The 27,422-nt window shown below is 37.6% G+C and overlaps 1 protein-coding gene and 2 long non-coding RNA genes across 3 annotated transcripts; all 3 read left to right on the forward strand.

Annotated features, from left to right (window-relative positions):
* The first annotated feature begins 5,473 nt into the window (after positions 1 to 5,473).
* On the forward strand, positions 5,474 to 6,230 carry LOC133990325 (uncharacterized). Its single transcript, XR_009926959.1, has 3 exons — positions 5,474 to 5,485; positions 5,999 to 6,064; positions 6,209 to 6,230. It is a non-coding gene; the product is annotated as an uncharacterized LOC133990325 (long non-coding RNA).
* Positions 6,231 to 13,649: 7,419 nt separating this feature from the next.
* Positions 13,650 to 14,950, forward strand: LOC133990950 (uncharacterized). The gene is made up of 3 exons (XR_009926972.1): positions 13,650 to 13,677; positions 13,830 to 13,880; positions 14,930 to 14,950. It is a non-coding gene; the product is annotated as an uncharacterized LOC133990950 (long non-coding RNA).
* Positions 14,951 to 15,315: 365 nt separating this feature from the next.
* On the forward strand, positions 15,316 to 18,324 carry apol1 (apolipoprotein L, 1). Its single transcript, XM_062429385.1, has 4 exons — positions 15,316 to 15,682; positions 15,778 to 15,817; positions 16,316 to 16,367; positions 17,029 to 18,324. Exons 1-4 carry the CDS (start codon positions 15,458 to 15,460, stop codon positions 17,984 to 17,986), a joined length of 1,275 nt encoding a protein of 424 aa, XP_062285369.1. The 5' UTR covers positions 15,316 to 15,457; the 3' UTR covers positions 17,987 to 18,324.
* The last annotated feature ends 9,098 nt before the right edge of the window (positions 18,325 to 27,422 follow it).

Genomic DNA, 27,422 nt, shown 5'->3' on the forward strand with positions numbered 1-27,422 from the left:
TAATAAAACACATTAATATGGGAATATGCGACATAAAAATCACACAACAGAAATAATTAAGTTCTTAAAACTTATTATTTTAATGTCTTTAGATACTGTAGCTACAGTGCTGGTCTCAATTAATGACTCTAGAGTAACTATTAATCATTTAGTCCATAAAATCACAAAAAAAGTGAAATAATGACAAACAGTCCAAAAACCAAATATATTCTGTTTATTATCATGTATAACAAAGACAAACATCAGCACATAACATTAACCCACCTCCTTTTTTCTCTTTGAACTGATATTTAAATGTTGTCTTTTTAATCTTTGGTCTATTTGGTCCTTTTAAAGGTTATTTTAAGATTTTTGCAAAATGTTTACACTTTGTATTGTATAAACTTTGCAACATATTTAGCCTTCTTTCATAACTTTTATTTAAATGTTCTTCAGGCTTTGATAAAAAGCTGATCTTGTTCAGGTGTTGATTGTTGCCAGATGTTGTGTCTGTGATGACAATGGCATGATGTAATTAACTCAGCACCGTCTTGTCCTTTGGCATGTTGGCCTTTTGCCTGATGAACACCTGGTAGGATTGTAACATAACGCCTTTTAGTCAATAATAAAACTGCTTTGGGAGTTATTCTGTAGTGTGCGGATATTACACTGTTTTCAAAAGAAAAAGAAAGAAAAAAGGTCAGTGAAAAGGGCGTGACTGACTGTCCAAATGCTTAAAATATTGCACTTACTGGCTACAAATCAGGAATATAATATATCAGTTTTTCACAGAGCTAGAAGCAAAACAATCACTCTAAATTTAGTCTCATTGAGAATTCAAGTCCAGACACGAAACTAGCTTCAAGTTCAGAATTGAAATGTGGACAAGAAGCCAGACTGTGAGACCTGAACTAGAAAATAAAACACCAGACAGTCACGTTAAATGATCAGTGAGACAGATTTATCCTGCTGACTCATGGCAGGTCATGACAGTCAACTAACAGCTTTCACCCATTGTTATCACTCATAAGAGGGAAGTATGCCAGCGCTAAAAAAACCCCCAGTGGAGTTTATTGTTTCAGACGCACCAAAATGTTTGTTTTTATATATATAAATATTCTGTTTTTGTACTCCTGATTTAGCAAAAAGCTGCTTTGTTTGGTGGCATGTTCAAGAAATCCTCCAAATCTGCAGAACCACCAGTCCAAGCACAGGTAACATACAGATCTTTGTTTAATTTGAATCAAGAACTTAATGAATTAGCTTCAATACTCGTCTTATCTGTCACGAAAAGCCCATTATTATATAAGAATTTGGGTGTTCATTATCTTTAAAACTTTGATAAACTCTATTTTTTTTATTACTTTATAAAAACTATTTTTGAAGTGAGGAACAATTAAAAAAAAAACTAAATTTGATACTACACCTGCTCTCATAAGCTGTTTGTTGACATTACAGGACAACATATCAACCAGCAGTGAACTTTCAAAGAGCAACGACAGCCTGACTGACATCAACAGCACAAAGGTGAGCGTCAGGAGACGGGACAGCGGTTTGGTTCCTGTTTCACCTTACCTGTCATATCTCATGATATCAGTGAAAGTGATGTTGATTTCTTAATGTTTCAGGACATTGGAGGTGTAATTAAAGGAATGTTCAAGAAGCCAGCCAAATCTGCCAAAGAGGGCCAACAACAGGTTTGTAGTGACCTTAAGTGAACTCATTGTGTGGTACATGTGGCTCCTTATTGTTAAAAAGCTGAAACGATAGGCTGATTGACAGAAAATTAAACATTTATTTTGACCATTTTGATTGGTTGTCGATGTCATTTATCAAAGAAAAATGCAAAACTGGTTCCTGCTTCTCAAATGCGAGGACCTGCTGCTTTTCTTTACATTTTTAATCAGAGAATTGTAAAAATTTCTGACATTATATATAGGATAAATGAAATGAATAGGTTTTGATTTAAGATTCCTTTTATTGTCATTTTCAATATGCACCCCCATACATAACAAAACAAATGATTCTTTCTCTTAAAAGACAAGAAAAAAGTACTGTAATAAATAGCAATCTAAAAATGAATGGGCCTGGATTATTAAAATAGTCATAATTAAAAAGACGTTCATATTCATAAAGTGCAAGAGTGTCCATTATCTATGAAGTTTGTTTATTTTAAATGGGCAGAAGAATCAATAATGAAAATAGTAATGTATTGCATTCCTTTTTGTAACATTGTGCTGTATTAGCATCAATAAGGTGAAGGGTAATTTATCAAAATATGTACAAAAACTTGATATTAGAGCAACATAAAGGTGTGAGAAGGAGAAACAAAAGGAGAAAACTTGTTAATATTGTCAATTGGTGCATTTATTGTTTGTTTGCTTTTACATTGTTTGTTATTCTGATTTCCGCAATATTAAAGTTCAACCTGCAATATGTGTCGGGCCTGTTCACAACATTAAATGTAAGTGTCTCCAATCTTAATGATTTTAATAATAATTACTGATCTGATCTTAGGCCACCATCTCAATTCAGAGTCCAGATGTGTCTGCCAGTAGTGACAACTTAACCGAAAACAACAAATCATCAAAGGTGAGCTCACTTTGTGCTCGGTAATATTTTACACAGAAGTTAGAAGTTAGAAACTAAACCTTCATCTCCACTTTTCCTCTTCAGGACAAATCAGGTGTGCTGGGCGGGATACTGAAACGATCTCCCAAACCTCGACATGCTCGGAGGCCTTCACAGGTGAGACACAGTCTGCCATCACATGTCCTCATCTGGGCAATACAGTTATCAGCTGAAATGCCTGATATGAACAGTGTAGTGTTGTGTTATTTCATTAAGAGGCTGACAGATAATCGTGTGTGTTTCAGGATCTTCTGGAGAACGAGCTCACAGCCAGTAATGACAGTCTGTCTGAGAACGCCAACACTAAGGTGAGTCTCATCGGCCAAAACTTAAAATGTAAAAGCTTTCAAAACACACACACACACACACAGACACACACACACACAGACACACACAGCTTTTTAAAGACATCTTAATCAATAAAACCAGTCATTAGTCAGATATCACAGCTTGAACAAAAAGTAGAATAATTACAATCCAATCCAGATTAATCCTGAGAATGAGTACAGTAGATTCCCCAAAACCAGCGTAGCACAAACTTAGAATAGTAGAAAAACATAAAGAAGGTAGCAATAAAGAAAGAACAAATGGATAAAATGCTGCAGAGACATTTGGCAGTATGATTTAAATGTTTTTCAGACTCTTGTTACTAGCTATAAAATGACATAATTGGGGAATGATTGAAAAATGATTTATGTGGGTAGAGTTTGCCCCAAAAAACTCAAATTAGAAATCCCTTTTAGAAATAAAAAGTAAGACATTATATATTGTTTTAATTACATAAATATTCCTCTTAATACTGGTGTTTTTAAATTGTGATATGAAGTTAACATTTAGAGCTGGAGTGTAGAAACATTTTATTTAGAGAATATGATGTATATCATTTTAAAGAGGAACTTTGAGTGCTTCCTTAATGTTAGCCAACAACATCAACTGGGTGAATCTGGTGTTATATAAGCGCTTGATGTGTAGACCTCTGCTGTGTTGTGTTTTGTTTTTGTGTGTTTTTGGAGGGGCGAGCTACAACCTGCACTCATCAGCAGTTTATAGATGGCTGTGTGACACACTAAATCCCTGCCTGTCTGCCTAACAGCTGCATCAGCTCAGAAAATACCACAGCAGTGATTTTATTTTATTCTTCATTGGTACAAACAAGAAGTAAAAAAGAAGGGGTGCCTTACTAAAATCCTCCCCTGTGTGCAAATGTTGTCAAACTGTAGTTTTAATTTGACTTTTTGTTGTTTTTTTTTACAGGAAAAAGGAGGGATTACTGGTTTATTTAAAAAATCCCCAAAGCCCTTCGGATCGAGGTCACAGTCTCAGGTGAGATTTGTGCACATTTTTACTTATCTCACCTTTAATTTTGTGTTAATATACAAAATTAATTAGTAGGACGTTTGTTTCTTTTTGTTCAGGATGATTTGTCTGCACCCAACGAGAAGTCAGGCAGCACCGACAATCTGTCTGTGAATCACAACACTAAGGTGAGCTTTGTCAAAGTCAGACTCCTCCGTCTGCACCAACTAAATACGCAAATATAAAGAAAATATCAAAATATAAACCGATGGAAACAAATACAAACAAAATACATTGTTTTATTCTTCACTGTTGTCTATAAAGGTGCAGATCAACCTCATTACGCTTTGTTCTATGTGAATTCACTTAATCTCCCTTTTACTTCCATTGACACTACAACTGAACACTTTAAGCATGTATTTGTTCAGCTTGTTCAATCCTGTGAATTCACACAATCAGCCAATAGAAACACTGATGCACCGTGTGGTTATTCAAGCAAAGAGCCATCGTCTTGTCTAATATAATGAATTAAGTCTTGATGTATGGGGTTTTTTAAAACACCCAGCTTCACTCTCACCCCTCTCCCCTTTAAAACAACGACAGGTTGGAGCTAAAATGACCCCGAGGCTAAGGGAGCATGAACATTACACATAAACATATTGATAGTGCTGTAAATGTTAATGAAATAATAGATGCCTAACTAATATTAATAAAACTTATTTCTGCAACAGCTCACAATAAAATAGTGTAATTATTCCTATAAATATATATAATTTATGGTTATATATTATACAGCCTGATTACACAATATAAAAATGTGAGTTAAACTTTCTAAAGCAATATTTGTTCAGTAACTAAAATTACATAAGCTTGATTTATATGCTTTACTTTTTACCTCCGTCTGAACTTGATATCACATCCTTCCTCCGGGCTGAATATGGGTGCAGCAGCTTTGTACCTTGTTTTTATGCTGTTTGTGTAGAACTTAACTCATTGAAAGGAAAGTTTGAGAAGAGTTTGTTCTCGTTTTCATGTGTGTTGGGTTTGGCGAGGTAAACATGCATGCATCAGCAATTTAGAAGAGGAGTATCGGCTGCTGTGTGAAGCACTAAATCACAGCCTGTTCATCTGACATCAAACACCAGAGGAATGTTTTTAAACTTTCTGGAAATTTTCTCAAAAAGGAAAATATTTTTCTCTTTTGCAGGAGACAGGTGGGATATTCAGTGGGATGTTTAGAAAATCCCCAAAGCCTTTCGGAGCGAGGGCGCAGTCTCAGGTGAGTAATGGAGAGTAGCTGCATTTAAACCATGTTATTAGAAAATTATTGATAATAATTTGCTTCTCTCATTCAGGATGATTTGTCTGAACCCAGTGAACTTTCAGGCAGCACTGATAATTTATCTGAGAGCAGCAACACTAAGGTGAGATTTGTTAAAGCTGACTGATCATCATCAACCACACCAGTCAGTCTGTATAGTAATATTTAAATGTTGGTTTTATTATATTTTCTCAGGAGAAAGGAGGAATCTTCAGCGGTGTGTTCAAAAAATCAAAGCTCTTAGGTGCCAAATCTCAGGTAAGATTCAAGATCATGAATGACAAATTTCAGTCTGAAAAACTTAAGAATCCTGTTTGAGGGATAATTTCTGGAAACGTGAATGAAGCATGATTTAATGAAGAAGACTTAAGTGACTTATTTTAATTTTAATAGACATGTATTGAAGCTCATACCAGTGATGGAGAGGGAGAGGGTGCTTGATTGAAAATGTTTTTCCATTATTTGAGATTTGGTAGATAATTTCAGGTGGATTTTGGCATTTTTTGGTAAGTTTAATATTGGTTGTTTTGTTGTCTCCCTGGTATTTTGGTTCCAGTATTTCCTAGCTGCTTCCACTGGTTTCTCTCATCCAAAAATGAAAAAAGGAATAATAAAGTTGAACTTTAAAGTATTAAAGTATTCATTATTGCAGACTTTAACCTGTAATCTCTTTCTCCCCATGTCTGCAGGCCTGGAGGATATTTTAATATGAAATTAAACATTAAACTCTTTTGTATTGGTTTTTACATTCTGGTGTTTCTCTGTTTTTAGGATGATTTGAATGTGGACAGTGAACTCTCTGCCAGCAGTGACAGTCTTGCAGAGAAATCTTCAAAGGTGAAAGATTGAGCTCACTGCCAGCCTGTTTTTAAACCCTCTTCTTATGTATTGGGTTCACATAGATCTGCACTGGATTAACATTAGAAGACAAAATATCTGTTTGTCAGTTCATAACTTCAACTTCTTGAAATTCTCTGTCAGGGCGGAGTGGCATCAAAGACCTGGAAGAATCCTTTCTCCTCCTCATCTCAGGTCATTTTCTCTCACAGTGAATCCTTCATCCTACAGTAAATATAAAGTTTCAATACTCTGTTTACATGCTCATAATTTTCTTTGTGCTCTATCAGGATAAAGAAAAGCTCGAACACTCAGGAGACTCAAATGAGAGTCTCTCTTCCACAGAGAAGCCCAAATCAAAGCAGGTGAGTTTAAAATGTTTAGACATAACGTTTAATGCACTGTTATGGTGACAATCAGCTCAATGATCATTTTATTAAGTGGACAGGAGGCTGGGATGGTTGATATGTATTTATATTATTTGAATATTTTTGTCCATCAGTAGATTTATAATCACTAAATGGCAAAAAATACACAATCTTACTCAAATTAATCAAATTGATGACTGTGAAGGTTGTTCTTGTCATTGGAAACAATAGTTTGACAAAAAGATCTCTAATGCTAGCTGACTCATGTAAAATCAAGCTTTACTAATTCATTTTGTCAGGTCTTGAATTGGTTAGAATCATAAATTGCAAAAGTTCGTCTTAAAGTCAGTAACAGTCCCGTCTTTGTCTGATTTCAGAACGGTTTCAGTGCGATGATGAAGAGCACGTTTTACACTGACAAACAGGTAAGATGTTGTTTTTCCCCCTCAGCACACTCCTCCTAATTCTAATAATATCACCTGTAGGAAAGTCTCCAAATATTAAAATATGACGACAATGACTACAGCTTTTTATTTTACAATAAATATTGACTTGACTCCTTCTGCAGGAGAAGAGCTCGGACCCTGACGTTGAGGAAACATCGGACAATGGAGAACCTGGTCACAAACAAGTTTGTTAAGTTTTTGTAGTTCGAGGTTTAACTTCTGTATTTGGTCTTTATTTGTTATTTATTATATAATAATTTTTTCTTTTATCATGTCATATTCAGAATAAACTGGCCGGGGCAATGACGAAGCTGAATCCATTTAGATCTGCAAACAAGGTAAGAAAGATATAGACTGTCATCTTTTGATAGTGTTACAGTAGATGGTGAAATAAAGGAAGTTTCTTTTTGACAAGTTATATGTTCTCTATATATCTCTCTCTTCAGTATGAGAAGCAGACAGGCTCAGATGACGAGGACACACCTGCGAGCAGCGAGAAGTCGTCAGGCAACAAACAGGTGCTTTATAAGATATTAAACTGTTCATTTCTCTCAGTAGAAACTTTCCAAATTGAAGGAAAGAGCCTCTACATTTTATTAAGCTGTTCACCAAGGGGAAGCCTGCAGCTTCCTTATCATGCTGTTTCACATGCAGTCAAACTATTTGTTATCTTGGTCAAAGGTAGCTCGGTGGATATTTGGAAGAGGTGCTGATGTTGACAACTGACTCAAACTCATCATTTTGGAGCTTGTTATCCCTGATTTGGGTTCTTATCAATATTAATATAAGCATGCAGTCAACAGAAGTTGTTTAACACCAGAAAAGGCTGAAAATCATGTGTTCATCTTGAGGTCTTCAATCCATATTCCACTCTGCCTGTCTATTTGTTGCTGTCAGTGGGAAGGAATTATCTCTCAGCAGATGTCAAAGTATCCTGAAGCAAAGGCAGTCTAGCTTAACAAGTCTGGTCATGCCTGCTCCTGTTGAAATCATCATCAATTCAGTCTTTCAAGTAAAGGTTGCAGTGAGCAAGGAAGCTTTGAATGTGAATGTAATCAGCTTCTCCAACATTTTGAATAGACGAGGCCGAACTGTTCACCATAAAACGAACTGTCAATTCGTATGGAAACAGGGAAGCACTGAAACCTGCGTAGTTTCTGACAGCAAGTGATCACAAAAATTACATCTGACATGCTCAATGATCAGTGAAATCTCCTTGTCTGTCCAGGAAATGAATAGTTTGTTTGCATTCATAGCATTACTGAGCCATTAGCTGTTCTCTCTCTTTATTAAATTTTCCATCCTTTCTTTGATGGCTCCTCAGTAGACGGGGGGTGACTGTGTTTTCCTCCCGGTGTTGCAGCCTCTGATCATCCGTCTTCTTAGTATCAACAGAAGAGGCTAACAATGCTAACAAGCTATTTTATTAAAACTGAATGACAGTCTTTTCTTCTGAGCCCAATACAGCAAATGGCTCACAAAGCAAAATAAATATCAAAGATACTGAAACTTCTATTTAAAGCCTCTGATGACGTTTCCCTTCATCTCAGAACACTGTGGTGGGAGCCAAGTCCAAACTGAACCTTTTCCGCTCTGGAAATAAAGTAACTACGGTTTTAAGTGTCTTTGGTGACGGTGGAGGTGTTTTTGAGATCGTCTCAATGATGATGATGATGATGATGATGATGATTTTAGGTGGCTGAGACTCTGATGAAGATTTGGTGGTGGCGATGTTCGTATCAGGGGAATTTGTTTTGTTCATTTTTGTGAGCAGTAATGATGTGCTGCACACTTTAAGGACTATACCAGAGATATAAAACTATTTTGCATAAAATGTTGGTTTGGTTTTGATTTTCTGATTTTAATTCTTCTATTATTAGAATCATCCACTATTTTACATTCATTTCTCTACAATAAATCAGCTCCTAGCAACTTTTTTGATACAGATTTGATGTCAAACATGTTATTAGAGTCTTCCATTTACATACACAGTACATTATTTGTTGTTGAGAGGCTAAAACTTGCACACAAAAAAAACCTGGTATGATCTTTAAATCACTGCACAAGTAATCAGTTTTTGGTTGAGACAGTTTAGCAGCTAATATTGAATTGAATTGTCATTTGTTCAGAAAGACACGGAAGAGACAGAGACGCTCAAGGAGACTGAGAAACAAGTGGAGGAGAAGCCGAAGTTGGTCAGTCTATTTTTTGCATAGCTCATGAGTCATCAGTGACCACAAAAACACAAACACACACACACACATATATATATATTTATACACACAGCTGATCAACTTCTGTCAAAAATACCCTCTCTCTTCACACTCCTCCTCTTTTGTACGTCTGCCACATCCTCCATTCATTCACTTACCTCCTTTTAAATTCTGCCTGGTCACAGTCAGACCCTTTGTCCTCTTGCTGCAGGACAGTGTGTGACTCTGGTTGTGTGTGTGTGTGTGTGTCTCTGTCCTTGTCAGGTCAAAAGCAACATGATCCATAGAGAGAGGAAGGAAAGAAGTGACTCGCCGCTAGTTCCTGCCAGACTAACTGAAGAGGTTTGCCAGAAGTCGTACTGCCGCTCACGTCTTCATGTCGTCTGCATGAGAATATATTTATACACTTCTTCTGTGAAATTCTGTCGCTAAAGCTACAGGGTTTTTTTTCACAGGAGACGAACGGTACATGTGACAAAGTGAAAACAAGAGGAACTGAAGATATTAAGGTACAGTTTGAATAGTTTCTCAGATTTATAAAATGATACTTCATGTTGGTTTTCTTTATATTTCTACTCTACATAGATTTTGGATTAGTCTATTAGAATATAAATTAAAATAGTTACATGACTCAGCATATCAAGCAACAACAAAGCTTTAAAAAGAGTCAGAAGTTGTGTCATTTCATGCTTTGTATACGCTGAAAAGGTTACACAAGGGTTTCACTTTTTTTAAATATCGGGTGTGTCAGTTTTGGAATAAAATGTCTTTCCTGTATTTGTCCTCTGCAGCTTAACAAGGACATGATCTCCACACAGAAGAAAGAGAAACCTGCAGAAACTCCTGCGGAGGTAGAGTAAGCTTTCAGTGTTGTGGGAATAGTGGCTGTTTGTGTCACTTTGGACCAGATAATGTATCTGTGTGTGTATTGATGAGCTGTTGCACTATGAGCCCTCGTGGTTTAGGAAACTGTCCTGGTTTGTTTTTAGGAGCAGAACCGAGCAGCGAGACATGGTCTGAAAAAGGAGAAGAACAACCGTCAGGTATGGACTTTCACATAGACTAGAAAAGGCTAGACTGATGAAAGAGTTTGCTGATACTTAGGACCAATAATTATTCATTATTGAATATCAGATATTGACGCTATTGAAGTTTAAAGTCCTCTTCCACTCAAGCACGTGTTTTTCTTCTTATTCCTTCAGTTAGATGCTTTACTTTCACTGAATAGTGATGTGCAGAGTGTGACACTGTAAGGTTGTTTCCACATTCATCTACTGAAAGGGGAAGTTTCTCTAAAATTGGACTTTACAGTAAAGTAGAAGACCTCTTGTGTCCAGTAGTAACCTTTTGAAACGAAACGCATTTGCAAAGATTATGTATTTTTCAATGAAGTAGGAGGAAACTTGTCATTTTAAGAAGGTAATTTACATTTTTTGTGGAGAGACATATCAGACACAAATGATTATTCCAGGAATAGTATTTTTTAAAATGTCAAACATGTCTTAAAGAGAGATTTTTAAAGAGAAAAAAAGTTGTTTTCTTTGCACATTTAATCTACCAACAGGTTCAAGTGGCATTATTTAATACTCATTTGTTAGACATTTGTTATATCCACATTAAAATGAATACAGATCTGAAGGAAACTGAACAGGTGCAATTTCTGGCCTATAATTTTCCATTTAATGAAAATAATTTGAATATTGTCTTAAAATTTTGGCTGTTAACTGTTTCAAATGAGTAAAATCATCTTCGTCTTCACTAGTCTTTAGCAGTCAAACTCTAGAATAACACAGACTGCACACATAAAGAAACAACACTGACTTGTTGAAAAAAAATGTTTCATCTGCTGCAGAACCAATCAGATGATGAAGGCCTCAAAGAAGATGAGTCTGCTGAAGGCGGAGAAGGAGACAAAGTTAATCCTCCAGAGAGCAAAACTGTAAGTTTATCTCATCTTCATCAAACTCTTAGTTTCAACCTCAGCACATGATCTTCATACAGAGATCAACAGATTTCTTCATCACCTGTGCGATGTGACCTGAATCTGCAGGTGAAAATAAACACAAAGGGTATCAACAGCAGCTTTTTCTTCCAGGATCTAATTGTTGTAGTTCCTGCTTCCTTCTTATCAGCCCTCTCATACCCGAGCCATGCAAACACGTGTGCCACCTCCGAGCTATTGTCACTGTCAGGCTTATGAAACCGCTTTTTTCATTAGTCACATGAGAGCAGCTAATATAAAACCCCTTAAGCAGCTTTTCAGGTTTTTTAAAATCTTATTCCACATTATCTGACAGTATCAACTTGACCTTTGTGTCTTGAGGGTAAAAAATGACGCACAACAATGATTAACAGCAGAGAAAACTCTCAACTTGAATTTTGATGAGTTTTCCTAGAGTGAGCCCAATGTTAGAAAAAGTGAAACATCAACTTTGTTCATGTTTCCATGAAAGCTGTACACACCAGGGCACAAATATTGCCCCAGGGGCATTTTTGAAACAGCAGTTATAAAATCAGTTATATACCACACACACACACACACACACACACACACACACACACACACACACACACACACACACACACACACACACACACACACACACACACACACACACACACACACACACACACACAGACTGAAGGTTCTGCAGATGACAGAACCCCCAGTTCTCTCTTTGTTGAAGCCATGAGTACACGTTTTGGTGCCCAACAGTTCGTCGATCAGATTTTTTTCAGGTGTCCAGGAGGAACAAGATAACAAAGATTTAGAAGAGGAGGAGAAGGTGTTTGAGAAAGAAGAAGATGGGGAAAGATACAACCCAGAGTATGATGCATCATCTTCAGATCAAGAGACATTTTTGTCGAAGAACATCAAAATGAAATGGGCAGGATGGACACAGAAAGATGATCTCAGGGCCTACAAGACCTGCAGTTCCCCATTGATAACCAAGACTATAAAACACAAACTGGTGGCCATAAGAGAGACCTGGGAGAAGTTGGTGGAGCGTCTGTCCTACCTCTACAACCCTTGGCCTGAAGTAACAGTGGATGAGCAACTCGTTCCATTCAGAGGTAATTTTTTATTTTCATATCTGTAATTTAAGAGGTTTTTACTGTCAGTTTATTATGTATTGCTGTAATATCATTAATTTATGTCATTGTTTTCTGTGACACTGACACTAATTACTGACATTAATCTCTCTTGTCAAAAGGTTGCCGCCCTTTCCATCAGTATATACCCAACATAGCCAGGAAATGTTGGTATCATGATATGGGAGCCTGTGATGAACAATCCAGTCACACTTGAAGATGATGAAAGTCTACACATGGAAGTTGACCGGTGGAGGCCCGGAGAAGAGCCCAGGAGATATTATGTGTGACTATTTCTTCACCTCGTATAACTCAGCCTGAAGAGGAAGATCAGCCTAATGGACATAGTTAGAAAAAAAACAAGCCTGAACAAGCTCCTCTCTGCATTCCTCAGAACAAGGGGGAAGAGAGGCCTTTCCAATCTTTTCTTTGCCTTTACCTCCACCACCGCTCTAGTTTCTTACCTCCCAAAGTGGAACAAGAATGCGGTTCTCCTGAGCACACATCACAAAAAAGATGAGATCAGTGATTGAGGATTGGGGACAGGAAGCCAGTCATCAACCTGGACTACAACCACAACAACAGAGCTTAAAGCTGCAGGAGGATAACTACCCACTGGCCCCTTTTATTGTTATATATACACCCTGTGAGATGGGGCAAAGGTTCAAAAATGGGAGAAGACTAGTATTATATAATTTAGTTTCTCTTTGTACAGTTTATAAGAAAATATCACATATCATAATGCCAAAAAAGGATCAAGACTGTTACTGTTTCCCTTCATAAAATGCATTTAACACTATTTTGTACGCATTCCTGGTGCTTTCTTAGGCTATACAAGTGCTGTTTAATGCTAAAAAAAAAATGTACACCAGTAATTATGACAGATGTGTTGTAATAAAAACAAGTGGTGTGCACTGTGAAGAGGAAAAACTCAGATATTCACAAAGTTTGTGATGAATAACAGGTTGTGGCTTCATGCAAAACAGATTTGGGTAATTCAATTTGGAGTTTAATAAAAGCGGGTCATTTTTTATACCCTTAGGACAAGGGGAGTACACTAAATGTTAATATTTTAAAAAGTTCTTCCAGTTCTTGCTTGTCATGTCACTTAACAGATTTTTCTCTGTGTCATTTTCTTTCCAGACTAAAGTGAAAAAACACAAGCATCATAATCCATTCATGTCACGTGTTGCAGTTCAGGTATGTGGCTACTGTGTTGTTTTTGACTCTACTCTTCATATGATATCATATTGAATGATCTACTTTATGTACATCAATATATTAACTCTTGAATAAATGTTTATCCTTTTAACTACATTGTGGCCAAAGTTCATATTGTTGTACTTGTGTTCCAGCTTCTAATTATTTATGTCACCATATGTTTATTTGTATATTGTTTACTTCAGGCTGCATCTGATGATGAAGGGCTGAAAGATGATGACGAATCCAAAGAGGAAAAGAAAGACGAGGATGGCAACGACAAACCAGAGGAGGTCTTTATCCTAAATTTTAAATGTTTAGCTAAATTTTGACAATGACAGTAAAGCATTCATTCTAATGCAATTACTATTGTAGAAACGTTAAAGCCTTCAACATAATTCTTTACTGTAATAACACTGTTTGTCATTCTGTTTGTTCTTTTCAGACCAAAGTCAAGAAACCGAAGAGGCACAATCCCTTCTTGCCTCGAGTCAAGGTAACCTTCAAACATGTGACTTGGTCGGCTTTGTTTCCTCCTGTGTGACAAAAATGTCTTCAAACGCACCAACTTATTACAATAACTTTGAAGGATAATGCTGGTGTGACTGCACTCAGGGCATATTAGGCAGTACACATCAATTAGGAGAACAATTTAGTAATTTCCTCTACAGCCTTACTTTACAGTGTTTCTCTTATAATTTTACTGGCCCAAAAATAACACCAAATATCCATTAATTTGGAAATCAATAGCATTTGGGAGCCTCTGTGCATCACAGTTTGGAAACATGAGACTAACCAATTTATTGTTATGTTTTTAGTATTGTTTTATCCGTTTGACTCATTTTGTATTGCTTTGTCTGTTTCAAGTTTCTCTCTTTTGGCTCCCTTGGCGAAAGAGATTTTCAACCTTGTTAGGACATGCTGTACCTGGTTAAATAAATATCAAAAGGAAAAAGATATAATCTGAAATCTAAGATGACATTCAATCACTGAATGCTGTTTTGTTAAGCAGATCCTACTGCCGACACTGATCCCACGATCCTCCAAAGGCAGAAATAATCCTTTTGTTAACTTTAACCTGAGTGGGCGAGGCCAAAGAATGTCAAAAAACATGCAGGAATTCATTCACCCGCGCTCCAAAACCTCCCTTGGTTCAAGTAGATAAGAGATCTGGGGACGAATCATGTTTGTAGTCTTTGCTTCCGTACAGAACACCTTCAATAGTATTTATATTGGTTACGTTCTCACTCATTTATTCATGTTTTTCCTTTATTTTGTCACCTGGTTGCACCTCGCTTGCTAGTCTATGAAAACATGCAGGCAAGCCATGTCGAGTTCACATAGCTGACATGCCAAGCTCAAACTACCACTGCAAACTAATCACTCAGCTAGTTCCTTAGCTGCTGGTCTCAAGACAAGAAGTTTTTTTTCAATTGTAAATATTTTTAATTTTACCAATGAGTCCACTTCTACCCTAGATAAAAAAGCTGAATATATATTGATAATATAACTGCTCTAACTGTGTGTGTTTTTGTTTGGTTTCAGGTCAAAGTTGTTCAGAAGAATGTACAGGATGGAGCTCCAGGCAACACCGCAGAGGTAGATCAAATAATATTCAGAAATCTTTGTCTCTCTGAATGGGACAGAAAATCATTCAATCATTCAAAAGCTATTATTAACCTTGCTCCAACTCAGTCTGTGTCGGTATGTTTTTTCTCACTATGTTACAGGATTACAAAAAGGTCTGTTTCAGTCACCTGACCCCTCCCTTCCTACTCCTCCTCCCTGAAAACAACCATCTTGTTGTCATTTACAGAGTTTGTCTCCAGGGAGTCCACTCAGCTCCCAGGAGACACTGTTTGTTGCATCTGCAATGTTTTTTCCCCCCCGCACTCTTTGACACAGATCCCTCCCCCACACCTCCACACCCCTGCACGGTGTTTGTGTGCTTGTCCTTAACATGTAAGATGAGCTGAGATTAGGCAGCAATGTGCCCAGACTTGTTTCCCTGTTTCCCTTTTCAGCGTGTCTGTGGAAGGACAGGACACTTGTACTTCTGTAAAAACAGAAGAAATGAGCTGTACTCTCAAACTCCCTTTTACCATCACTTCCTCCTTTTTTGATTTGAACATAAACTGTATAAAAACACTGGTTTCACACATGACAATTAAAAGAAACTTGGTCTTCATGTATGAATTTAAAGCTGTATTATTTATTTCTCAGAATGAAGCTGGAAATAGGACCTTATTTGACCAGCTGGAGGACTTCCGTATTGACTCAAAGTCTGAAGGCAGTCAGGTCGGTTTCAAAGCAAAATATATCATCATATTCAAATAATTAATTAGAAACAGTTTGTATACTAATGATAAACATGCAATCGTGGTCTCTTTTAGGAAGTGGAGGATCTTATGGATTGGTGGAACACAGTGGAGGGTAAGTTACACATACAGTAAAACATTTAGGTTTTAAAAAATAAATGTGTATATGTTACTTTTGTTTTGTTTGTTCATTAACAATTTACACTATAAGGGAAAAAGTATGTGGACACCTGTGTCAATAACATGACAACACACACCTGTACACAAATCCATAAAGAAATGGTTTTCCCAGTTTGTTTAGGAAGAACTTGACTGGCCTTTACAAAGCCCTGACCTCAACCCCAACCAACAACTTTAGGATGAACTGAATTGCTGCCTTCAAGACTAAAATCAGCCATCATAGACCGATCTCTCTAACGCCCTGAATGGGAGCAAATTTAGAATTGAAATGTTTTAGAAAAACTTCTCACAAGAATTGAGGCTGTTATATTGGCAGATTAATGCTTATGGTTTGAGAAAGAGATATTCAGATGTCCACATACTTTTGTCCATTAATGTATGTATTACAATGAGAAAGCTGTCAATCATTTTTTCATACCTCTTTCTTACTCAGGCTGGGAAGAAACTCCTCAGAATGACGACATGACAGAAAAAGAAGAGGCTAAGTAAGTGAAGTTTTGAAATGCTACACCCAATAAATCTTTTCTTTGGTTTCCTAAAGGTTCAGTCCACCCAAATCAATTTGAAAAAACAGATTCTCTCACTTCGCTTTGTCAGTATTTTCAGTTTTATGTGCCCAAGTTTTAAGAAATCTACCCCCGCCCCAATACAATGGATGTGAATGAAAGTTTGCTTCTAAAAATGCAGAAAAATGTTGTTTGAGGAAATCAGCAACAATTACTATTTGGATAATCGAACCAAAGCTGGATATTTCAAAACCTGGACAAATACAACAAAACTGTCAGCATGGTTAGATACCGCTTATGGCAGGATGCTTGTGCTTAGTGAATTTATCCTAGAGTGACCTCTAGGGAGAACTACGCTGGCCGTGAAAGGCTCTCCTTAGAGCCGGTGTTTGGTTTGTTGGGTCTGGGCTGCAGTAGAAACACATCAGGCCCCATGGAAGACGATCCGCTCCCTAAGTAGATACAACAGGGTCACTCTAAGCAAAGAAAACGAAATGATTCTCATTTCCAGGGGATTATACAGTAATGAAAACATCCTTAAGAATATTATATTCCATTTCTACCAATAGATCCCCCTAAATCTTACACACTGGTTCTCATCACCAATGAATAATTACACATATGAACTTTCTCTTCCCAGGGCGTTTGCTGTGACGGCAGATAAGGTGCAGAAGGGAATTCGTGTATTCAACAAGCTCTTCTCAGAGCGCGCTGAGAGCCTGTGGCAGCACGTCATCGACCTTAACAGCATGGCAGATGCCCTGGACAAGTTCAACAAGAACACAAAAATCGCTCAAATCACAGGGGGCTCAACCAGCGCTATCGGAGGCGTGGCCACCATCGCTGGTCTAGCTCTGGCCCCTATCACCTTTGGAACATCCTTGATTGTGACGGCAGTGGGTCTGGGTGTGGCCACGGCGGGCGGTCTGACCTCAGCGGGTGCCGGTATCTCGAACCAGGTCAACAACTCAATGGACCGTAAAAAGGTGGAGAAGATCGTGGAGGACTACCAGGAGAAGATGGTCGACCTCAACAAGTGCCTGAAATTCATCAAGCAGGGAATCGAAAACCTGCGCAGGTTTGACCTGATCAAGATGAAGAACCACGCCTACAACCGAGACTTCCCCGTGCTCAGCAGTAGTTTTTATGAGGATGGCGCCATGGCAGGGAAGGCTATCCTCATCAACGCCAATGAGATCATGCGTGTGGTGCAGATTGCCAACGTGGCAGGCAGCACGGCAGCCAGGGCAGTCCAGATCGCCAGTATGGCTACAGGCGTGCTCACCGGACTCTTCGTGGGTATGGACATCTACTTTGTGGCCAAAGACTCCAAAGAACTCAAGAAAGGCGCAAAGTCAGAGTTTGCCGGCAAGATCAGGGAGGTGGCTACGCAGCTGCACGACGGTCTGGTGGAACTCAACAGCCTACGAGAGGAGCTGCAGGACACATCCAGGCCACAAGACGACGCAGAAGATGAAAAAGCTCCTGTAGTCAGTGAGAGGAAGAAGGAAGATGAGAATCAAGACAGTTCAGAAGATGAAATCGACCGCATTAAAAAAGCCATAAAGAAGGACTACGAGAACCGAGAGTATGTTTGACCTGGAAAAGGGCTTAAACTTTACTTTATTATCAAGGTTGTAAATAGAGGCATTATCACTGTCCCAGTTCCTCATGCTTTTGAAAGTACCAAAAACTTTCTTTCTTCTGGGTTCCTGACTTCTTGGATCTAAACAACATTTACACTAAAGGGGGATGAACTGAGATTTTGTGGTAGATAAAGTTTAAAATCTACATCTCTGGCAATTGTGCCAATGTGTAAAACTGCCATGTTGATTTATGTAACTATATAATATATTTGGAGAGTAAGATTTTAGACAGATTAAAGAAATAGGCTGGACTTTATAATTTAGACTTTAACGTGTTGCTTAGAGTTTCAGCAAAGTGTACTGGTAAGGATTTATACTGAACAGATGTAGAGATTGTGCCTAATTCATATGGATGATCGTCTCTTTATTAATGATTATGCAGTTAAATATAAGTCTGTTTCCAGTTCTTGTTTTTTTGGGTTTCATGTCTGCTACTCAAACCGTTCCTGAACATCATCTGTTTCAGGTTAGCATGTTAAAACTGTCACATGATACAGTTTAGAAGTCCTGATTAGCTGGGTGGTTTCGGCCTTTTTTCAATGAATTACAGTAATACACTTTCTTTTAAAGCTGCAGTGCAACTATAGGTAGATGTTTTTTTGTTTGTTTTTTAACAAAGGAGCCAATAAAATGACAACATTTTAATGTGAAAACTTGAAGTCCCTCCTTAGTTTTTAGTAGCCATAGTTTCATACTATTGATCAAAGAAATTGGGTTACACCATGAAAACATGTTGAATATCTAGGTTTCTAACAACTTTACCTTTATTAATTTTTGGTAAAGTGTAATAGACTATTAGGTAACATCTGTACTGCCAAAACCAACTAACTGTAAACAGGATGCCATGAACTGTAACGTAACTACCAAAAATAATTTTAGGGGGACAAGTGTTTATTAAACATAAACATTTGTTAAAATAAACATTACTTTGTTTCATTTACACATGCAAACAAAGAGAAATTAGTGTGTCAGAGCTAGTTTTGAATGAGTGCAAGATATCTGATTACGCTAACTTAACCATCGCTACTAGACTGAATGTCATTGACGTTAGTTTGTTATCTCAGGTACATTGTGTATTTTTATTTCCTCCAGTTACATCATTTATAAACAACATTTTGATCAATTGACAGGTCAGATGAGTCAACTATATTCATTATTACCTCTGAAACTCTTTAGCCTAAGCTAGTCATGTGTTAGCAGGCTTACGTTAGCTTGACAGTTGGTTTAGTTACTCCTGACAGCTACTGAGTGTAAATATTTAGCAGTAATTCATCTCAATGTAACAAATGGAGCCTGTTTTAATTAAGTGACGCCTAAATCTCCACTTCAATTAAAATTAAGCAAAGTTTGAACCGATCACTGAAAGCACAGCAGAGAAAGACGAACATTAAAATGAATGTGGACAAAGTTTTGGGTTACATCAGTGGTCTTGTAGCTGTAAAATATTCATTTATTTGACAACTGGAATGACTTTAACAAGAAAATCAACCAGTATGAGTTAAGCTGTTGGTTTTTTTGTTTTTTTACCTTTTTCCTTTAGTTAGGTCATTTGCTGTTGCTGTAATCCGACTTCAACTCTGTAGTTTATTTAATGACATATTTATGTTCTGGGTGGAGCTGGTTATTCAGTGATACCTTTTTTATGTGCAATAAACAAAACTCCATGTGTAATAAATGTAAATATTAAACTGACAATTAAAAAAAAGGTCAAAGAATATTTTTTTCTGTCAATCTGTGCGTCTCGTAAAAAGTCACACAAGTGAGCGAAACACTCCCTTTTCTTTTTTTTCTTCCGATACACCGACAGCAGAAACTACTGTACACTCACTGAGTTGGTATTTACCAACCGAGATAAACGAGTGTGTCAAATCGTTCTTTGGCGCTATTTGCTTTTAGTCACAGATTTTTATGATAAATCTAGATGAAGTCTGCTAGCCGCCACATTTGTCACATTTCCATTGCTTACATACTAGTTTTTGTTCCTTTTTATCAGCACAGTTATGAGACAAAAGTTCACTTCAGTTTTTTTGTCCAGCATTTTTAATTATTTGGTTACATGTGATATTTTTATTTATACACCCAAAAGAAAGAGCATATTTTTAATTTTATTAGTTTAGATTTTGTGTGACCTTTCATATTAGACGTGACACTGATTGACTGATCTGGGTGGAGCTGGTTATGCGTTGATACCTGCCTGATCATTTAACTTAATTGATATTTTTCCACCTCATTAATTTTTACTCACTGTTTGAATAACTGAACAAATAAGAGATGTGGGCAATGACTGAAAGGTCTTGAAGCAGGCTGTGACATAAGTATGTTTTTCTTCCAAATTTCACACTGAATTCTTTAACAGATATTTTCATGTGATATTTTTCTACTTTCCATTTAGGGCAGCAGCTACCATTCATATGATCAGCGTATTAGGAGTTTGGGATTTAACCATCTAAGTTTACTTTCTACAATCGTACACGTTATTTTTTGTAAAAATCCGGTTCCATTTTTTTTGTGATACACTTTTTAAAGAGTCACTTACACCAGGTCAATCCTGTCTCCAACAAATTATGTTTAGATACTATGAAACTGTGTTGAAGGTTTTCTGTCAATTTAATGAGAACATTTTCTTTAATAGGAAAGTCTTTCCTAAAACAGTCAGGTACCCAAATGGACACTGACATAGGTTTTTCTAGCTGTAGTCATTCCTCCTATTCATACTGACCATTAGAATATCCCTTCATAATGCACTTACAATGTAAGTGATAGAGGACAAAATCCATAGTCATCCTATTTAAAAGTTTATCTGAGGCTTCAGTCATCCAAATGAGTCAAATCAAGTAGATACTTTTCAGTGTTAGTCTTTTTAGTGCCAAAGTCCCTCTTTTTTTTTTTTACTATACTTCCACCACAGCTCAACAAAGAAACACAAAGAGGGAATTTGATGCTAAAGAATGTGGCAGATATATATATATATATATAGATATGTATGGATACACTGTGGATTTTGGACTCCATCACTTACACTGAAAGCACATTTGAATATATTTTAATAATCACTATGAACAAGAGGAACGATTACAGTGAGGAAAATCCCTTTCAGTGTTCATATGGACACCTGATTCTTCTTTAAAGTTTCTGAGAAGTCATTTGTGTGCTATGGGATTTAAATTCATATTCAACATATTTAAAACATTTCCTGCTAAAACATCCGCTGTTAGTAACGACTAACAATAAAAAAGACTGATAAAAACATTTCACACCGCTTGTCATAGCAGAATCCTAATTAAACCAACTGCACTGTCTCTACTCATCTGTAAAAAGACCCACATTTTTAAAGATCTCCTCCAGCTGACAGAGATTCAACGATGCCTTCGTTGCTAACAACACATGACCAAACTGAGTGCAGCCCATCAAACCTGTAACCACACCCAGCATTGATGTCATGGCGTACTGATACGACCTGCAGGACACTTCTGCATCACTGAAGCAAGGTGAGAAGTAAAAGTGGGGAAACAAGCTGTTCTGCTGCTATCTAAATTTTTACTATTTTAAATTTACAAAATAGATTCAAATAAAAAAAGTTGGTAATTTTGCATCTGAATTTCATTTTGATTATTCTATAGAGCGGTTTCATTTACAGATAATATTCTTGTTATATTCAAACTAATGGCTGGTAAAGATAAGATTTTCCTTAGTTAGTCCCACGATGGGGAAATGTACAGTATTACAGCAGCAAGTGGACAGCAAAAACAGAAATAGAATCAATAAAAAAATGAATAAAGAACAATAAATAAGTAAGTAAACAAGCAATAAAAAACAATAGAAGTGAAAAAGGCAGTGTATCTGAGATAGAGCCATAAGCCATTTAGAAGTGTAGACCTGTTTAATTTTCATTTCTTAGTGGATTTTCTTTCCAATATTTGTGTGGTTTAAGCTCCACAAAGGTAGAAGAAATGATTAACATCAAATCTAATCAGCAGAAATTGTTGTGTGCGATATGGAAATTCTCTTACAGGATACACACAACATGGCTGAGGTCAGAAAGAATGAACAAAAGGAAGAAAGGCGTACATGTAACCTCTAATTAAGGTGGAGTGAGCACACCTGAGGGGGAAGGTAGCTCCTTTGCAGGGGCAGGAGCGCTAGTGTTATCCTCCCTGCACCAGGTGTGATCATGTGACTCCTGGATTGGGACGACTTCTTCTTGACAATGCTTGAACAGTTAAATCAGCTGAATGAATAATCGATAATAAATGGTAAAGACCTGTCAGAGTGATTTGTGTCTTTAGTATTTCTAAATGTTATAGACAGTGTTCACTTTTAGCAGCAGCAACTGAATTTCTGGTCATGTTTTCCATTATTTGCTGTTATGATTTCAGTCTCCATGTGCTGGAGTTTAGTCTGTATCCAAGATGATTTCCTATTTGTCTTTTCTATTTCTGGCTCCGCTTGCCATCATGTTTGGTTCTCTTTGTGAGTGAGTTAACATCGACACCTGTGAAACTGTGATGAGTCAGAGTCATGCTTTGTTTTTTTTTACTTTTCCCACATACTCAGGTAGACCTCAAACAGGCCACGCCCTACTCCCAGGTGAGCACAGACAGGAAGAGACACAAAGGTTTCAGGTCTCTCATCACCGCCCCCCCCCGCCCCCCTCCCCTGACTGCAACCAACAGGTGAGATGTTGGAGTTTCGATGCTGCTTTTTTATCAACAGATAAAGATTTAACATTTTATGATTAAGCTATTTTGTGCAGCAGGAAGTCAACTTTTAGTGGAGCGTATGGTTTGACTGAGGATTTGTGGCACAGAGGCTCTCAGGGAGTGGTTTGTTTAAGATGCTTTGTTCAGCCTGTAACAGATGTTGCGTTTGGGCGGTGTCGGAAATATTTGGATTACTCATTGTAGTTGCACATAAAGAGCACTGGTGCGACATGGGAACAGAGTAGACAGGTGCAGAGTACACCTCTCATGACGTATAGGTTTTAAGGTGGAGCTGTGCCAACAACTGAAGCTGATGTCATGAGCATGTGATCGTCATGCATCAATTTCACTAATTTTTTTTATATTTTGTGCATTTTGTGTGTGTTTTTATTTTATTGTAATTATTTTGCACCTTTTGAATATGATGTCATGCTTCTGTAATTTAACAGATTTACAGATTGAACTGATGTTGACACTAAGACTCGTTATTCAAAGTTCAAAATGATTGAAACCACAATATGATTGCTGTATTATGGAAATGAAACCAGAATATTTTTGGTTTTGCCACCATATTTTCCGAAATATTAAAAGTTAGAATGAATATTTTCTTAGAAACCCTGAAAAGCCAAATTTCTCAAATACAACAGTTTCAAGTTGTCTTAACACTAATAACAATCAAGAGGTTTACTGAAATAAAAAAATTATTAACTAAACCAGTTCATATTTGTTCAAACAATAAGATAAAGCAATATTAGATGGAACTTTATTAATCCCAAACCAATCAGGAATTTCAGCCAAAGGTGTTTATATTCATAGGGAGATCAAATATACACAATATATACTGTAGACCTGCACACAGTATATTGACATATATAGAAAAATGTGTACATTTGTAGATACATAAAATAAAATAAACAGCATTAAAGGAAGTACCAAATGCACTACAAATAAGTGTGCACTACATTATTGAAATTGTGAAATTTAGTGAGTTATGAATTACAAGCAATGGACAATTTGTTCCCCCAGTTTTCTGGTAAACTAAAAAATACCACTGCAACTAACACTAACATGTTTCCATTCAAAATCAAAATTCAGGATTCATAAAATTTGGAAATGTTCATCAAAATGATTAATTGACTATCAAAATAGCTAACGATTAATTTAATAGTTGGCAACTAATCGATTAATCATCTAATAGTTGCAGCTCTGACCAAAACATTCAATGGCAACTTTCAGGAAATTTGTAATATTCACATGAAGTTTTTAAAAAAGTAGTTTAATACTTATACTAATACCATATTCTCCATTATTAAAGTAGAAGAAATATAGAAATATAAATGTTTTATTGCTGTGCCTCAGATAAACTTTTAAATACATTTTTTGCACAGAAGAAGGACTGTTGATTTTGGGCGCCATCATTTACATTATAAAAGCCTTTTTGTTTTGTTTTGACAAATATATATTTCAGCAACATTTTCAAGTACATTTCAGACATTTTTAAAGCTTTACTTATGTAGGAGAAAGGTATGACGTTGAGTTAGTGCGGGGGAAAAAACTGACCTGGAGGATAACAATAACATTAACTTTACATTAACTACATTACTTAAAAACAAAGTGGAGCTGTGATTTCGGAGCTTTGGATGAGCTCTTGAACGCGTCCCGTGTGCAGATGTTGTTTGGGTGTGTGTGTGTTTTACAAACTCCTGGGAATGTGTCGGCAGTGAAGGAGCCTCCCTGCTCTGTTAATATCTCATGAGAAGAGACTCCGAGCTGCCTGCAGATCCTCGGTAGGTGAACCATCAGTCTGACATCTACATTCAGTGTTTGTCGATACAGAGACGTTTTTTTGATTAACAAATTAGTGGTGCGTGTCTTTTAATTGTTGCCGTCAGCCAACCAAGCGTTTTTTAGTTGCTGTGCTGCTGACTTCAGCATGCAGGCTGCTACAGTTTTGGGAAATGTGTATTTTGGTACTTCTTCAAATGGAGATTCACACTGTAACCAAAAGTAACCATAGTAACTGTACTTTTTCTTTGACTGCTCTCTTGTGACATTTGTTTTCACAACTTTAAAAAGGACAAGTTCACATTTGTTTCAGTTTTAAAACAACTGTCAGGATCCCAAATGAACAGTGAAGCGTGTTTTTCCTGCTATAATCATTCCTCCTGTTCATGCTGACATAATGCGCTTACAGTTAAAGTGATTGGGGACAAAATCAACAGTCGTCCTATTTAAAAGTTTATCTAACGCTAAGAAGCTTCAGCTGTCCAAATGAGTCTAATTAAGTAGATATCTTTATTTTCTGTAATGCTAAAAAAAGACTGATATCCGGTTTATATGATTAAAATGGCTTCTGATAAACGTTTAACTACATTTTTGCCCAGATGGAGGACTGATTATGGCAAGTTTTTATTTGGGCACATGACTGTTGTTTTAAGACAGACTTGTAAAATTGTGATCCCATCCTTTTAAAAAGCATTGAATTCATATCCCTCCAAACAAGCCATAGAATGTGTCAAAAAGTCTTAAAATATGTGGTTGAGCTGTCCGGAGATGTTAAACTAGTGATGCACCGATCAGACTTTTCCACTTCTGATACTGATATCGATACCTGGCTGATCAGCTGATAGCAGTGTTCAATCAATAAGCTGTATGTCTCACTGTGTGGAGGAGACTTGGATCTTTATTTTATCTATAAGGCAACATCAGACTAGACTTAAACATTTCCTGTTCTAGCTTTGTAAATCAAAATGTAATAAATGTATAGATTTAAATTAGTGAAATGTTATTTATTAAAGTTAGTGTACCCAATACCAGATCAGCCCATTGTCACCGATACCTGATCCATCTATTTGAATCAGTATTGATCCGATATTGAATGTTAGTACTCTGTGTTGTCGGATGCATCGATACATAACATCCCATAGGGATTCAGTTGGATTAAGGTCAGGGGAACGTGAGGGCCGGTCAATGGCGTCAACGCCTGTGTTATCCAGGAACTACCTACAGGGCCTACTGCACCAGGAGGAACCCAGGGCCCGCTGCACCAGGAGGAACCCAGGGCCCGCTGCACCAGGAGGAACCCAGGGCCCACTGCACCAGGAGGAACCCAGGCCCTACTGCACCAGGAGGAACCCAGGACCTACTGCACCAGGAGGAACCCAGGCCCTACTGCACCAGGAGGAACCCAGGACCTACTGCAACAGGAGGAACCCAGGCCCTATTGCACCAGGAGGAACCCAGGCTCTACTGCACCAGGAGGAACCCAGGCCCTACTGCACCAGGAGGAACCCAGGCCCTATTGCACCAGGAGGAACCCAGGCCCTACTGCACCAATGTAAGGTCTGACAGATGCTCTGAGGATTTCATCCTGGTACTTAACAGCAGTCAGGGTACCGTTAGCTATGACATGAAGGTCTGTGCGACCCTCAAAGCATACGCCTCCCCAGACCATCACTGACCCACCACCAAACCGGTCTTGCTGGATGATATTACAGGCAGCATAACGCTCACCATAATGTTTCTAGACTCTTTCACGTTTGTCACATGTCCTCAGTGTGAACCTGCTCTAATCTGCAAAGAGAACAAGGTGCCAGTGGCGGACCTGCCAGTTCTGGTGTTCTCTGAAAGCCAATCAAGCTGCACGGTGCTGGGCTGTGAGCACAGGTCCTACTAGAGGACGTCAGGCTCTCATGCCACCCTCACTGTTTCTGACAGTTTGATCAGAAACCTGCACACTAGTAGTCTGCTGGAGGTCCTTTTGAAGCAGATACTGGTCCTGCTGCTAGGTCGACGCACTTCTACGGCCTCGTCCAGTTCTACTTGTGTAACGGCCGGTCTCCTGGTATCTCCTCCACGCTCTTGAGACTTTTGCTGGGAGACACAGCGAACCTTCTCGTGATAGCGGGTATGGATGTGCCATCCTGGAGCAGCTGGACTACCAGTGAAACCCGATTGGGCTGCAGGTAGCGCTTCATGCTGGCTGTAGCGACAAGGACACAAAACCTAGAGAAGTATCAGTCAGGAAGGATTAGAAGAGGGCAGCTGTCTTTGGCCACCGCATATAAAACCATTATCTTTTTGGGTGTTGTCTTCCTTTTGCCTCTCCATTGCACATTTGAAGGATCACTGCACAAAATGTGTTTTTACGTATATATTCTGTATATATAAGATTATCGGCTGATATATCAATGTCAGAATTTTTTTACTACCTAATATTTATATCGGCATCGGACACAAAAATCCAGTATCGGTTGGGCTCTATTACAAAGGTCTTAAAAAGTCCTGTGAAACCTTTGTCCTCAACTTTGACCCAGTTTTGTTTGACTGTCTATAAAGCATAAGGAATACATTTAAACTTTTTAGCCAACTTCTGTCCAACTTATTACCACAGGTTTTACACATATCTTTTGGAAATTATGATCAATAGGCCTCATTTAAATAATACTATACCTCATTTTTGAATTATAACAGGAGGTTTAACTGCACTCGATTTGTTGTATTAAGAATGTTTTTGATAATATTAAAAAAGATAAAACAATGCCAGTCTCATCCTGTGACCAGCAGCTTTTCTTCACTTCCACATATGAGCTATTCCGTGTGAAGAAGAATGGAAACTGTTTTTGTTATCTTCCATCCATCTGCTCGAGGTGGCGTTCAGAGAGGCATCGAGGTGGAAGTACTCAAAC

The sequence above is a fragment of the Scomber scombrus genome, chromosome 11 (assembly GCF_963691925.1).
Source record: "Scomber scombrus chromosome 11, fScoSco1.1, whole genome shotgun sequence".
Classification (NCBI taxonomy): Eukaryota; Metazoa; Chordata; class Actinopteri; order Scombriformes; family Scombridae; genus Scomber; species Scomber scombrus.